This window comes from Thamnophis sirtalis, unplaced genomic scaffold (genome assembly GCF_051295495.1).
Source record: "Thamnophis sirtalis isolate CommonGarterSnake01/CBP01778 unplaced genomic scaffold, rThaSir2_p1.2 scaffold_2, whole genome shotgun sequence".
Taxonomy (NCBI): Eukaryota; Metazoa; Chordata; class Lepidosauria; order Squamata; family Natricidae; genus Thamnophis; species Thamnophis sirtalis.
In genome coordinates, this window is record NW_028261382.1 from 15953379 (window position 1) to 15969190 (window position 15812).

At 38.3% G+C, this 15812-nt stretch overlaps 1 protein-coding gene across 8 annotated transcripts in view; it reads right to left on the reverse strand.

Annotated features, from left to right (window-relative positions):
* The window catches only part of MEF2A (myocyte enhancer factor 2A), an 86144-nt gene that overhangs the window by 34091 nt on the left and 36241 nt on the right, over positions 1-15812 (reverse strand). For all 8 annotated transcript variants that reach the window (XM_014061722.2, XM_014061721.2, XM_087704330.1 and 5 more), the window contains exon 3: positions 12951-13154. In XM_014061722.2, the coding sequence (XP_013917197.1) occupies positions 12951-13154 (204 nt within the window). The remainder of the gene's footprint in view (positions 1-12950; positions 13155-15812) is intronic.

The window sequence follows — 15812 nt, forward strand, 5'->3', positions numbered from 1 at the left end:
GTGATACCCCTAGGTCAGTGAATGGCGCTGTGCCCGGCTGCAAAGGGGGTTTGCCGGGTGGCTGCTCAGGAGCGTGGTCGCTTCATGGCTGTTGTGTTGCACTGCTGCAACAGCGCAACACAGCCATTCGCCCATGAGGCTGTACCCAGCTCTTTGGGAGCCCGCTCGCAAGAGAGCAGCCACCCGGCAACCCCCCTCTTCAGCTGGGCACAGCGCTGCTCACCAACCTAGCGGTATCCCGAAGGCACCAAGCAATGTGATCACCTTTGCCTCCCCCCAGGTTCCCGTGGCTTAGCACCTTCGGAATACTGCTAGGTTGGTGAGCGGCGTTCTGCCTGGCCGGAGGTGGGGGGTTGTCCAGGGGGCCTATTTGCGGGGGAGAGCTTATTGTTTTTTCCACCAGAAAAATGTGGCATGGCTGTATTATGAGGACATGTCATATTTTCGGAGAAACACAGTAATTCTGTTAGCCATTGAAAGAAAAGACAAAAAAGAGAGGCTGAGAAAGCACAAACCAAGTGCCGTATGAAATAGCTGTTTCTTTGCAAACAATGGTTAGACACAAAGAAAACAATGGAAGCAGCGAAAAAAGGAAAAGCTTTCTTTCCTTCTAGCTTGCAACGCAGCAAAAGAGTGAAAAGACACCCTTGGGAGTTCTACTTGTTGCAGACACACAGACAGAAATGAACTGAAAGCAGGAATATTCAAAAAGCAGAAGCTGAATGGAAAAAAGGACACTTGCTGCTTTGCCAGGGTCACCCACAGCCTTTCCCGCTTCTTGCTACTTTGCAAGAAATGTCTGCAAGGAGGAAAAATGGTGAGAAAAAGGCTTTCCTTATTCTTTCTGTAACTTACAAAGCGGTACTTTAAATTGTCCCTAACAAGGAAAATACTGAAAGGATGGAGAGATACCATATGCCGGACCTGGTAGTAAAAAAAAAAAAGCTTAACAAAGTAACAAAAAGTTTTGATCATCAGTTGTGCTGTGTGATGGTAAGAACTATTTTTTTTAGCATTTGGGGTCCGTTTTTGCTCCCAGGTAGTTTCCTTGAGGCCTGCTAGGCCAAAAACAGGGGGTGTGGGGGTGCTCCGAAAGAAAGAAAGGAGGGAGGGGGAGGAAGGACCACAAACCTGACACTAGACACAGCTTCAGAGGATACCTTGAAAGAGTGCAGCAATCCAGGGCTGGAAGGAGCCTGGGGGTCATGTAGTCCAACCCCCTGCTCCAGCAGGATATTGTTAAAGTGAGTTTCTGTCTTTTCACACACACACCCCAGTCACATGAATACATAGCCACACCCATGTAGTCACATGACACCACCACCACCACCACCAAGCCATGCCCACAGAACCAGTAGGGGAAAAAATAGATTTCACCACTGCTCTAGAGTCCATTGAAGCTCACGTCAACTGCTTCGGTGACTCCATCCAGCCACCTCATTCTCTGTCGTCCCCTTCTTCTTTTGCCCTCAATTGTTCCCAGCATTAGGCTCTTCTCCAGGGAGTCCTTCCTTCTCATTAGGTGGCTGAAGTATTTGAGTTTCCTCTTCAGGATCTGGCCTTCTAAAGAGCGGTCAGGGTTGATCTCCTCTAGGATTGACCGACTTGATCGCCTTGCAGTCCAAGAGACTCACAGGAGTCTTCCCCAGCACCATAGTTGAAAGGCCTCCATTCTTTGGTGCTCAGCCTTTCTTGTGGTTCAACCTTCACAGTTGTCCATTGCAACTGGGAAAACCATAGCCTTGACTATACACACTTTTGTTGGCAGGGAGATATCTCTGTTTTTTTAGTATGCTGTCTAGATTCACCATAGCTTTCCTCCCCAGGAGCAAGCGTTTTTTAATTTCTAATTTGTAAAGGGTAGAGATTCACTATTTTATTCCACAATGAGCTTTATTTTTGATACAATCAAGATGCCATACTTTTGCAAGAACTAGTTATATTCATTAGCAAATGTAGGAACAAAGTATCTTTGTACTGCAAAATATACGGTATTAAATATTCATTATGCGCTAGTATGCCTTTTTTGTTACAATGTGTACATATAATGACTTCTAAGACTGAAGTCCTAAAGTAATACCCCCAGATCACTTAAACAAGTGATTTGTCAAAATATTACTTACTGCACTTATAGTAGTTGTAGTACTTAACAGACCACTCAGGTACTTAAGATATTACTCTGCATTTACCTGGCTAAAGCTACTAGTAATTTTGATAAATGTTATCCTATCAAAAATTCCATTTCTGTATGATGTATATTTGCAAAAGTGTTCAGACTTATACTATCATATACAGAAGGATTTTTTAAATAGAAAACACTACTACTTTGATTTCCTACAAATGCAATGATCAAGGGATTTTAAATCAATCTGGTGCTACGCTATGAAAAATTATTGTGATTAAATCCATAAACATTTGAAGAGGTATGATATGACTGAAATTACAGTCAAGCTCCTTGACTTTAAGTACAAAGAAATTAGAATTATGCAGAAAAGTTCATGGATAAGGCCAGATAAGGAATATAGCATTTCATAGTTTTACAGATTTTTCAACATGTATGAGGAGTTATTGGGTGGTAAACTATACAATGCAGGAAGCCATTTTTATTCTCAAAGCACTGCACTTAAAAGAATAATTCACAGTTCTTTTTCTAGGCCTTTATTTCATGAAGAAAATAAAGAAAATCAAGAAGGTGGTACAACCAAATTTCATCAAGCATTTAAATGAAAATACCAATTTATATAAATAGGATATATTAACAAACATTTGCTGCTGTTTATTCATCATGGTGGCAATGCCCATATATTGTCATATTTCATAAATATGTATTTATAGGCTATTTTTCATGCACATATTAGTTATCTAGACATTACAAATAGAAATCAAACTTCCAATATTAACACAAACTCTATTCCCAATGTTGCACCATTGACACCTGACTTATACAGCACACATAATCGATGGTGCACAAATTAGTATGAATTTTTATACCAAACACCAAACTATGTGAAAGTCAAACGGCATAAAAGTGTATGTTCAAACAAGTCATTGTACCACAAGCAGATGTCTATTTTAATGCAATGTCACGAATATGACATTGCGGAAAAAGTTTGGTGAGACTTTCTGACTTGGGCTGGTTAAATTGAGTTACATAATATTTGTTTTTAGTTAACTATTAATAACATGTAAAGTGTGAATTTAAACCATCTTTCTTTTTGAAAAAATGAAAGAACGTTGGTCCTTACCTGAACATTTCTTTTCTGTAGTGAAGACGAGAGGGGCTACAACAGGGTTTAGTCACAGCCTGATTGATCCAGAGACCAACCCTGTTGTAGCCCCTCCCACCAAAACTACAGGAAAACAGTGATATCCAATATTCTCCTAACTGCAATTCTCAGTATTAAAAAAATAACAATTAAAAGATCTATTTATACTTTCTGCAGCCTCACAAAATTATTTTCCTTTCTTTCTTTCCAGCACTGAGAAAACTTGATTATGCAGAATGAAGAAACCTATGGCTGTTTCAAAAACCTTCAAAATAGCTCAGAGATTCGCCATTCGTAAAAATTAAAAGTCCAGTGCATAAGGACAAGGCAAATTTATAAGTAGCTCTTTTGACTCTCAAAGTCTGAATACAAAAAAACAACAACCAAAAAAACTATAATTTATTTCAAAGTCAAAATGAGAATGTTGTTTACTATATACATGTGTTAAAGACAAAACTTGTATATTTATTCCTTTTTAACAGCCAACTCAATTAAAACTTACTTTAAAAAAATCCTAAATACTCTATCAAACCACATGTAAGGGTAACTCTTAAATGTAATTGGTTTACTCTAAAATGTAATTGGTGGGTCATAATCAAATGAATACATCACTTTGCTACCCAAAAGGCAATTATACAAAGTCAGCAGGGCAATCCTTCCTACACCTTTGAAGAAAACAACATCAGTTATTTTAAATCATAATTAGGAATTACTAGATAGCTATTGAATGCCCCACTTACAAAATCATTGAAGATTCCCTACATATCATCTCAGCAGTTTTGTGCCCCTGGAATTAAATTTCAACTTTGCAGTTTGAGCAAAATCCATCACATGTCACTGGTTGCTCACTTGAGATAAGTAAATTAATCCTGATGTATTCCCATTTATTTCTGTCCTGATAATATCTTATTAGGACAAAATAATTGTAGCTGCCTGGATGATCATAGACATCACCCAGGCCTATAAAAGACTGCAGTTTTTGTAGAACTTGCCAAGAAATGTATTAAATAAGTATTCACTTCTATAAAACCATAAAAGGATCATGACTATATTATATTTGATCATCATAAAATTAGAGGATTGGAAACTATCATTTAGGTGATTGAGTTTAATTCCTTCCTCATTGTGGGAATCAAAATTCAGGAAATTCCAACCAGAGCTTGCATAGGTGTAAGAACAGGGAACATTTCTCAAGAGGTTTTGTTGCCCTGCCATTTATTGTTGAGTGTTTTCCCCTAATATCCCACCAGAATCTATTATCCTGTTCTTTAAGGGCTGTTACTCCATGTACTGCACCATGGGATAACAGAGACCTTCTGAGCAATTCACCCTCCCACCCCCATATTTTAAATGCACCACAGTGCATTATATCAGCCCTTTCCCCAAGAGCAAGCATTCCAGTCCCTTGCTTCTTCAGTAGGTAAGTAAGATGCATCCCTCTTCCCTCCTTTCAAACATAAATTAGCTTCTTTTTAAAATGAACTTACACTCTTGCCAAGTAGTTTCTAACATAGGTTGTCACCTGGGGAAGCAATTTGTGGGAGGCACTTCCAGGGCAGGATTAGCCCTCCATTTCCTGCACATAATAACCTGAAAATTCATGCACACACATAGTAAGTATGCTTGGAAAATGCATATTTCAGCCAATATGAACTGAAATGCTTCTCAAGGATAATTTGCAATGGGCGGTTTACATTGGGAACAGTAAAGCATCAAGCCCACCTCTCCTCCCACACAATATGACACACCTCTGCATACCTGGCCCAACTGGGAAAAGCCCCTGAGAATAGCATTTTTATTCAAGCTGAAGCGCCAAATGAAGACGGCAATGGATGTGTGATGAGAGGGAGAAATGTTCTGACCAGCACACATTCTCTAGTTGGCAAGGCATATAAACATTTCAGTTCAGCTGTAATAATACTTGATTTATAAGTCAAAGGCCACCGTTTTTGCAGATAAAATGTTCTTTGCACTTGGCATTGAAAGACACATAAAAAACACTGTTTGTGATCCTCTTCTTTGTTGATGGTGCAATTTACTTGTGCCTGGTGACCTAGAGGATGCAAGACATTCTACATGGGGCTGCCCTTGAACACCACCCAGAAGGTTCAACTGGTCCAAGTTGTGGTTGTAGCATGAGATAAACCTTTGCCCATGTAATATGTCTAGTTTTGTGAACCATAGTGTTGCTAGTTTACTTCCAGGTACAATTCAAGGTGCTGGTTGTTACATATCAAGCCCCAAAAGCAGGGGTAGGCTGCTGGGGGTTTGGACAGGTTGGGCAATTCTCTAGCTAGGATTCTGCCCAGTTTGGTGAACCCCCAAATGCCACACCTGGCTGACCCCAACCACCCTGCCCCTCCCCTCCCAGGAGTCTCCATGCAGCCTGTTCATCATGCCAGGTAAGTGCAGGGCCTGCGTGGAGGCTTGGGGAGGGGAGAAACGGGCCTACCAGAGGTTCCAGAAGTCCAAAAACGAGCCTGTTTCTGGCCTCTGGAGGGCGTCCGGAGCTTGGGGGAAGCAGTTTTCACCCTCCCGGAGGCTTGAGAAAAGCCTCCGGAGCCTGGAGAGGGCGAAAAACGCCCCTCCCTGCCATGGTGCAGGAGGCTGACTAGGCCACAACCACTATGGCCATGCCCACCCAGCAACAGGGCAGCAAACCGATTGCTGCCATTTTTGAAGCCCACCCCTGCCCAAATGTAGGACCGCCTATCTCCCATAATAGCTGACTGGTTGGTTCAATCTGGTGGGCTAGTGCACTCTGTGCTTCTTTCATTAAACAATGTCATCTATTGGGACACCGGAAGCATGCCTCTTCTATAGTAGACCTACTCTCTGGAAAGAGTCGTGTCCCCCGCCAAAAAATCTGAATCGTTGATTCTGCTGCTGTTTAGGAGTGCCACAAAAACCTGGCTCTCTCCACCCAAGACATTGGCAAAGAAGAGTGAAATCTCTTGTTTCATTGTACTAGCCATCTTTTATTTTTATCTTTTATACTTTATTAACTTAACTAGGTTTTTTGATTGGTGTACGCTGCCCAGAGTCAGCAAGTTCCATAAATTATTATTATGTTTGTGTGTATAATCAACCAGCTGTTTAGACTGGATTTGGCATTTTTATTTACCTATAGAATCCTTTCCAAGGACTTGGGAATAGCTAGGTGTTGTTTGATGGTGTTAAAAGTATCACTGTAGGATGTAGTATGAAGTAATTTTTGCAATTGACTGATGGTGATTTTGTTAATGCTGATGATATTCAAGTGGTGTTCCAGATGTTATGGAATTGCACCTAAATCACCCATTACTATTCTACTATCTTTGCTATCTTTTGCCACTGGCATTTTACTTTTATTTGTGGGACTGTGGATTTTGCAATTTTCTTCAGTTCTTTCTTTTCTATTCTGCTGTCTCCAGGCACTGCAATGCAAATTTTTGGCTCTGTTTTTGTGGGCATATTATTATGTACGCAACAATGTGAAATCACAGCTCTCGATTCTTTAGCCTACATAAGTATCAATTTCTATCCAAGAACCTAGGATGTTATAATATACTGGCGCAGTACATGTGCTGATCCAAGCAATGTGGCATTTTGTAATTGACAGATGGAAATTTGTCAATGCACAGATTTGCTAAGTGCTGTCCAAGGTATTTTTGGTACGGTACCCAGGGTGCTGATAACCACTGCGGCCATCACGACCAGTTTGAGATGGTTTGCCAAGAACTGAATCATAATCAGGTGATGCGTGGGTGGTACAATAGCTGGAACTTCAAAGGCTGGTTGTGAGTACCGCTCGTTCAGTGCCAAAGCAACTTTGAATGGCTGCTGCACTAGTGTCCGGGAAGTGAGGGCTACCTCTGCTGTATCTGGGGATTCTCCTTTCACTCAAATGTGTGCCCTGTTGTAAAAATGGGGAAAGGCAGCTCATCTGGAAAGCTAAAGCAACAATTAACATATCTGATGAATATCTCTAGAATCTACAATTCATGTTCTCCAGGAACACAAGTCTATCTAGTTGGTAAAAGTACACTCCTTCACTCACTCACTCATTCCCTCCTTCCCTTTCCTTCCTTCCTTTTCCTTCTTTCCTTCCATCTTCTTCCTTTCATTTCTTACTTTCATCTTCTTCCTTCCTTCCTTTCCTTCCTTCCATCTTCTTCCTTCCTTCCTTCCTTCCTTCCTTCCCTTCCCTTCCCTTCCTTTCCCTTCCCTTCCTCTATTCTTTTCCTTTTTTCTGGTGCTGCAAACTCTGCATGTGAAAATTAACTCCAATATCATATCCTAAAGCTACGCATTTGCAAAACAGTGTTCTTAGCAGTGTTAAAAGGATCTCACTGCTTTTATCAGAATGATGAAACAGTTATTACTGAGCCGTTCCTGCGTTTCTGTTGCCCTGCATGCAAGATTGCAGCTCAAACAGAAAAGGGCAGGGCTGCTCTGGTAATGCTGCTTTAGCTAGGCTGCCCTTTGACCCATTGCCTCTGTTTGCAGATGCCACTGGGTGTCCTATCCAAGGATGGCAAGAACCAACAAGCCAAAAGTGCAATGGGGGAAAAAGGTTTGCCCAGAACAAATAACAGGAGGAGCTTCCACAGCTTGTTCACCTGCTTCTACTGAAGATAGAAATAGGAAGGTGGCATATTTTGCAGGCAGCAGGACTTAGTGTATCTAATCTAGGCTCAAAAGTTAAGGAAATCTACAGGGCTAACTGTCTGGATAGGAGCCCATCAGAGCATCCCAGAACTATTAGAGTTAGGCAGGAACGCATTTCTGAAGAAGGCAATAACCAGCCACTTGCATACTGTGCCGAGAAAACTGCATGAACATGCCCATGAAGTCATCGCTGTCAATCTTCGAATCCCTTTTTTTATTTAGCAATTTAAAAAAGTCAAGCAGGAATAGCCAAATCCTACAGTATGCCCAATATACTCACAGTAAACTAGAATTCGTCACAGAATTCTTTGCTCACCAGCTTATGCAAATATATTGACATACTGGGAAAATAAATTCACTGGGTAAGTAGCAGAATGACAACCTCCAGTCTACAGTATTCAAGGTTTTTTTTTTTAAAAAAAAACATTATTTAAGTCACAGTAAGGCTCATTCTTTCATATGAGTAGCATTTTTTTAGACTTGTATGCACAAACAAGGAAGTCAGATAATATTTAGATAATCACCTGAATTGTGTCAAATTAAATTAATTTGCAGAGTTATACTGAATTTGTCACCTCTTCAAAGAAGATAAGCTTCTAGCAGAAAATGACATATAATTATAGCACTTCGTAACTAGACTGCTACTCACCAAGAATAAAAATAAATTATAAATATAGCTTCACAGCTATATTTTAAATGCATTATGCATTCTTGAATCAACCCATATATTCAATTTCAAAAATCTACAATAATTTTTTAAAAGATCCAAAAAATAATATATCTAATAAAATGCTTTCTCATGGACAACGAATTCTGCTTTGAAAGAGCAGATCTGGTTATCCTGATTCATATACTAGTCACAAATGAACTACTAGATTACTACAATCTGTTATCTAGTGCATTTCCAAAATACAGCAATCAAATTCCATTATGGATGAATGGTAACATTGCTGAGTTTATTTAAATTAAAATGCTATACACTAGTCTTAATTTCTGAAATGTTGATACATTGGATATGTTTTATTCAAGTCAATTATAGGGGCAACAAACATAAAAACAGCAAGAATTTTCAGTGAGATAAAAAAGCTCTCCTATGAACTAAACCTCATTATAAAATATTCTATGTTTCTCTGTTCACACAGGTCTAGTATTTCTATAATTGCAATGACATAAAAGAATCAAATATCTCCCAATAGACAATTTGTTTAGCAGATCATTTAGTAAAAATCGGTACTCTCCACAATTGGCCAGTTATTGTAATTTTATATTAATTATTATTTAAATAGTAACTGCTAAAACATAATTATTTCATATCCTTTTTCTATCAGTCTAGGTAGGAAAGCAAACAGTATGTAACCTGGCAGCAAAACTGAAACCATGAGTTTGATCTTACTATACCAAAGAAATAGTCCCATTGTTCGATATCACTTTCTTTTGTGCTTAAAAACTATTGATCTATATAGTTGCATAGTTGCTTAGAACTCTGACATCCATCCTTCATCTAACGACATCATGTATCCAAGAACCCTTGTATGATCCAGTGGATGGAGTCCTTCATATCCCAGATTTTTCATGATGCTGGCCAGATCCCAGCCACTGGGAAATGTAATTACAAAGTTATATAAAATAAGGTTTGCTGAAGGTCAGTAAAGTGTTGCATTTCATTCCATTTTAATCCACTCACTATAATTTGTTTGGAACAAACACAGAATCCGTACCAACTGTTCACTACACACGCTGATTTTTCAGGGAGGAAATGTCTTTGTGAGAAGTTCTCTGTGTTTTCTAGAAATACTAAGTGTCTAATAGATTGGCCTTCCTAAACAATAACAAAAAAGCTTTGCTAGACCTATTTTTAGCCCTTGCCATTTCTAATTGCAGCTAAATTCTACTACAAAAGAACATTAACTTCTAATACACAAATGAACCAAAATATGTTGGTTTAGTATCAACAAACATTTTTCAAATGTTTATTTATACTAAATGCATCCCACTTTATTCAAAACTTTATAATTTATTGGGGGGAGAGAGAGAATTTACAATATCTTCCCAAATTAAATCAATGACTGCTGGAAATTTTAGTATGAATACATTCAATAATGTTAACACTTTTGTAAGCTAGGAAGAAAGATGAATATTCATAAGAGCAGCTATACTTTCTTCAGGAAGAAATCCACATGGGTGAATTGTTTTCCTGAACAGAAGCTTTACATCCTTAACTAAGAAGTTAATCCCTGCATATCATCCAGCATGTTCCCAGTTCTACATGGTTTTTAAGGTTAAGCCTCCTTAAAATCAAGCTCAACTACTAGTGACTTCATAGATCTGCAGTTTTCTTGGCAGCAATACAGAAGTAATTTGTCACTATCTTCTTCTCGGAAGATTTTTTTTTTCATCTTCTCAGCAGAGCCTATAGAGTAGTATCTATAGTATCCTCTGAAAATCACCCGCTGAAGTATTAGCCAGGACTGACTTGGCTTAGGTGCTTATACCAAACAAGGTTAGCCAACTGCTGCCATCTGCTCCACTCAATAAACATCTTATAGATATGTCATTTTCTACAGCATCACCTTAAAAAAGCTATCTCACCCATCCTCAATGGGGAGGCAGGGAGGGGAGAAACCCTCATGGGGAAGGGAAGGGGGGGGGAGAGAATGGAGAAGAGAAACTTGAAGGGATAGGACGCAAGGCTGAGGAGATTTTAACAGCCTGAACAAAAATAACATTTTATTGCCACACAAGTTGCTTTTCTATTCTTTAAAAAAAAATGAACTCTGGGTTGATTTGTAAATAGGATTATTAATAAGGGGGGGGGAGAATCTGTTTTAGAATGATCATAATAATAAAATCAGTTTTGGTTTTAGTTACTCTACAAAGAGAACAGCTGATCTGCGGGGCCTACAAAAGATCTCTGACTATTATTTTTTTCATTATGATTGGGATTCTGTTTAAGTTATATACAAAGAGAATCTTATGCAGAAACTCACTCTCACCATATATAAGGAAAAAGAGGTCACTGGAAGCAAAACAAGTTTGAAGGTTTTTTTTTTTTTAAAGCCCTGCAGATATGAAGAAAGGAACGAACCTTTCTTTGCTCAGCTTAGTATTATTCTAAAGGCAGCATTTATTTTGACTCTCTTATTTGCTTGGGTCCAGACCTCTAGCTAGCAGGAAGCAGTGGGGCGTGGATTTGCTCTTCTCTTTACAGAGGGAGAAGGATACCCTATGCAATCTCCCATGCAATTAATAAAAATGGCCTTTAATTTATGAACACAAACGTTTTGATCAGCCAAAAACATGACATAATGTAAAACTACATATAGAGAATTATCACATGCTTCAAATTACTTTTACTTTTAAATCAAGAAATCATATACTGCTCATGACATGTATGCACACCATAGCAAATAAGCTATTTCAATAACTACAGAAGGAATCTGTGCATGACATATATTATGGCAGAAGTATTCCTGCAAAAAGGAAGACTGAAAAACTGACGGATTGGAGGATAAACATGAAATATGGCCATATGTCCTGAGAAGCTTCCTTTTTCTATGTACATTAAACAGGCCTTCCTTGGAGACAGGAAAAGATTAAGTAACAATCAGTTTTTTTTAAAATCTCAAGAAAAATCTTACGTTTTGTAGAAAAATCTTAGTTCAAGATGTTACAAGGTTGTCTTTTTTTTTAAAGGAAGAATAAAATCCACCTAATTACACATAAATACTTGAATATAGAACATAACACATTTTCTTTATGGTATTGTAGCAGGTAAACTGTGCTGATATCATTTGCAAACATGTCAAAATGGACCAGGAATTGTTTGAAAATTGTGCTTCAAAGTACTGGCTGTTAAAGGATGTAGCCAGAAGAAAAAACTCATTATAGCTTTTTATCACCAAGAATGAAAGAACTGGAAATAGGGAAGAGATCCCCAGATCTGTGGAATTATATCTGACTATTACGTTTTTAGGGACACGGTGGCTAAGATGCTGAGCCTGTCAATCAGAAAGGTTGGTGGTTCGAATCCCTAGCACCGCATAACAGAGTGAGTTACTTGCCCCAGCTTCTGCCAACCTAGCAGTTTGAAAGCACATAAAAATGCAAGTAGAAAAATAGGAACCAGCTTTGGTGGGAAAGTAACAGCGTTCTATGCACCTTCGGCATTTAGTCAATATTGTTAAAGAACCACTAAAGCCTCTACTTACTTAAACTATCAATAACTTGAACCTAGCCAAATAAATCTACTGTATTTTTTGAGTATAAGATGCCCCAAGATTTTGAAGAGACAAAAAAAAAAGTTTTTGCATTTTGCAGATCTCCTCAAAATGGCGTGTTTTTCATGAAAACGGCCCCCTTTTTTTTAAAGAGGACATGAATATCTTTAGGAGGATTGTAGAGTGCTTCTGGGGGTGGGGGCAAAAACAAGCAAAAAATGGCCTGTTTTTCACTCATTTCTGCCCTCCATGGCACCCAGGAGCACTCTGAAAGCCTCCTAAAGGCTACGCACAGCCATTTTGGTGAAGGGGGAGGGGTTTCAGCAGGCAAAAAATGCTGTATTCAGTGTATAAGATGCACCCAGATTTTCAGCCTCTTTTTTGAGGGAAAAAGGTGCGTCTTATATTCCAAAAAATACAGTAAGTCCCCTAAATCTAATGGCTTATGTCCCTGACTCATCTCCAGGATTGTTTCTTTAGAGGGTGTTCAAGATGATGATGATGATAATGACAATGGTATATTTTTTATATCCCACCTTACATTCAGAAGGTGACAGCAGCATATATAGAACTTCCATTTACCCCACAACTCTGTAGCTAGGTTGGGCCAAGAGAGACAGAGTGGCTCAAATTTATCCAATGAGATTTTACAGCTCAGCATAGACTAGAATCAGGGTCTCCACTCAGTCTATTCAACACTTTAACCACTACACCAAACTAGCAATGAGAACCAAAGAGAACAATGATCTATGTCGAAATAAATATTACTACTATTTAATACAATTATGCATGAAGTAGGTAATGGGTAAAATGTTACCTCGACAATATCCGAGTTAGTTCTGCTCTCATGGGGTTCGTTGTATTCTGTGTATTTGAGAAGAACTTTGTCCATATCAGTGCTGGCGTATTGAAACAGCTTGTTAGAGCTGTTGAAAATTATGAGTGCTATTTCACAGTCGCAAAGCACGCTTAGTTCATAGGCTTTCTTCATTAATCCAAACTTTCTTTTCGTGAAGGTCACCTAAACACAAAAGGGGAGAATAAATATTTCAGCTGGACATATTCAATGGCAAAGGTCTGAATATGTTTCCAGAACAGCTGGGCCCACCAGACTTTTGAGGTTACTTTTTATGTTAACAGAGCACTTTTACAGGATATCACAAATTGCATTTTGGAGTCTATGTTTCAAAACTGTACAATTATTGTATTGTGTAGTCTTAATACTCCAGAAAAATATGAACAAATTGTATTTTAGTGTGTGTGTGTATTCTTTTGAGAGCAGGCATCAGAATTTCATTTTTTTTAATGTGTACCAGTGTGTTCACAGAAAAAAAGTGACAATAAAGATTATCATATCTTTACTCAGATAGATTATTCTATATATCTATTATTTTTATCAACAGAGAAACTGATCAAAAACAGAAATAACTGAATACACATAGACATGAAGTCAACCATGAAGTTAGGACGTTCTCCCCAAAAATAGACCATAAAACATTATTAGGCAAAATATCCTTCAAAAGTTGTGGGTGCTCCCTCACTGGAGATTTTTAAGAAGCGATTGAACAATCACTTGTTCTGAAATGGTAGAGGGTCTCCTGCTTCAGCAGCAGATTCAACTAGAAAACTTCTAAAGTCCCATACAACTTCTTGTTCTTTTTTATTACAGCTCGTCATCGGCATAGAAACAAAGAACGGCTGCTTCAGAAAAGAAAGGTATCAATTTGGACAAAAGTTAATCCGGGCATGTTACTAAAAATCATCATTGCGGAAGGTCCATCAGGATGAATAATGAAAGACTTGCAACGAACTAGATGGCGGAATCCCTCTGAACTGCAAAAAACATAATTCTCACCATATTCCAATGTTAATTTGTGCTGTCCACTGGAAGAAATACTAATCACATAATTTGAAGCATATTCTCTAAACGGGAAGGATCTACTTGACCTCTGCAAATATTTTTCATTCCTCCAGTATTTTCTGCTGTTTCCCATGCCAAGAAGCTTGTTTGTTTTGGGGATAACATATAATCATATAAACATATTAAACTGAAACAATTTATTACTTGTAAAAGAAAATACTGAAAACACACACACACATACACACACACAGCACAGCACAGAAAGACCATAATGTTACACAAAGGCTAGGAAGAAAGCATCTGACTTTCTATGTCCTCCATCTCACTAAGGATAGTCCAGCAAATTAAAACACATATAATGGAGCAATTAGTTACAAAATAGATCTGCAAAATCAGTTTGAACTGGGAATATCACACTTCGCTTCAAGCAATGACTTTGACAGATTTTAGGTTAACCATAAATAAAATTGCACAATTGGCTATGCAATTCCAACACTATATAACACAATGTATTTGAGAAGAAAAACCACAGCATTTCCTTCTTACCCATTATATTTGATTTTCTTTTTTAAAAAAAAAACAGGAACAATATGGCTCAGTACTTTAAAGTAAAGAAGCTGCTCCATCTGTTTTTTGAAGGATGCCCATTATCTAAGTGACAGATTGTTTTAATGAACAGTACAGATACAGAATAACAGTTCATTTAGTGACCATTCAAACTTACAACCCTGAAAAAAGTCACTTATGACCATTTTTCACACTTAATAACTGTTGCAGCATGGTGTTGATCATGTGATTAAAATTCAAATGCTTGGCAACGGGTTCATATTTATAAACATTATATTCTTATTATGACAGTTGCCATGCTCTGGTGTCATGTGACCTCCTTTTGCGACCTTCTAACAAGCAAAGTCAATGGGGAAGCCAGATTCACTTAACAACCGAGTTACTAACTCATTATTAAATGCTACACTATTGTACAAGCAGGGATGTGGGGACAGGTAAAGCTTGGCAGTTTCCATAGGACTACAGAATGTTTAATGCAAAAATATGAGTTTCAAAATGATAAAGCAGTTCTTCATGTAAAGCCATCCATTTGCTCATTCTTACTTCCTTCTGGGATACTGGCCAAACATGTGTAATAAGTGGGATCAAGAGTCAAATAAAGCACACAGATATACACATATCTGGCAGTTGTCCCAAAAGTGAGTTCACACAGCTCTGTCAGGAAAACATTCCTAGAGGAGATAATTTTGCTGCAAATTGCACCAGCTAGGAAGTCTCGTCAACCAAATACTTTACCTAGTAAAAGCTAATTTAAGGACCTAGTTTAAAGCATTTGTCTCAATGTCCTCCTGGTGAATTCATCTGTATAATTTAAGATCATAGAAGTGAGCTCCAAAATGGATGGATGGCCAGACGGATAGATAGAGCATGAGCCAGATAGAATTTCTGCCAGCAGCCTGCAGGGCTGTTTAATATCTTATTCAAGTTCCCAATTATGGGTTTTCTTTCGAGTTAATCAGTCAAAATCCCATCTCCAACTATTTTGACTTTTAAACTAAAAAGGCAGCAGCCATTTCAGCACAACTATGCATAGGTTGCTTGCTTGTTCCCCAATCTATCATCTTTCTGATAAAAGCTGCCTTCCTCAAGTTACTTTTTACCTACAAAAGAAAAGATACTGGGATCCTGGCAATGTCTCAATGTAAGTAGGAAAAGGGCTAGGATGAGAAATTAGCCTTTGCAAAACTGAACAAGTCACCAAGCAAAAGGATTCTAAGCATCTCAAATTGCTGCTTTTCAGAGACATTTAAT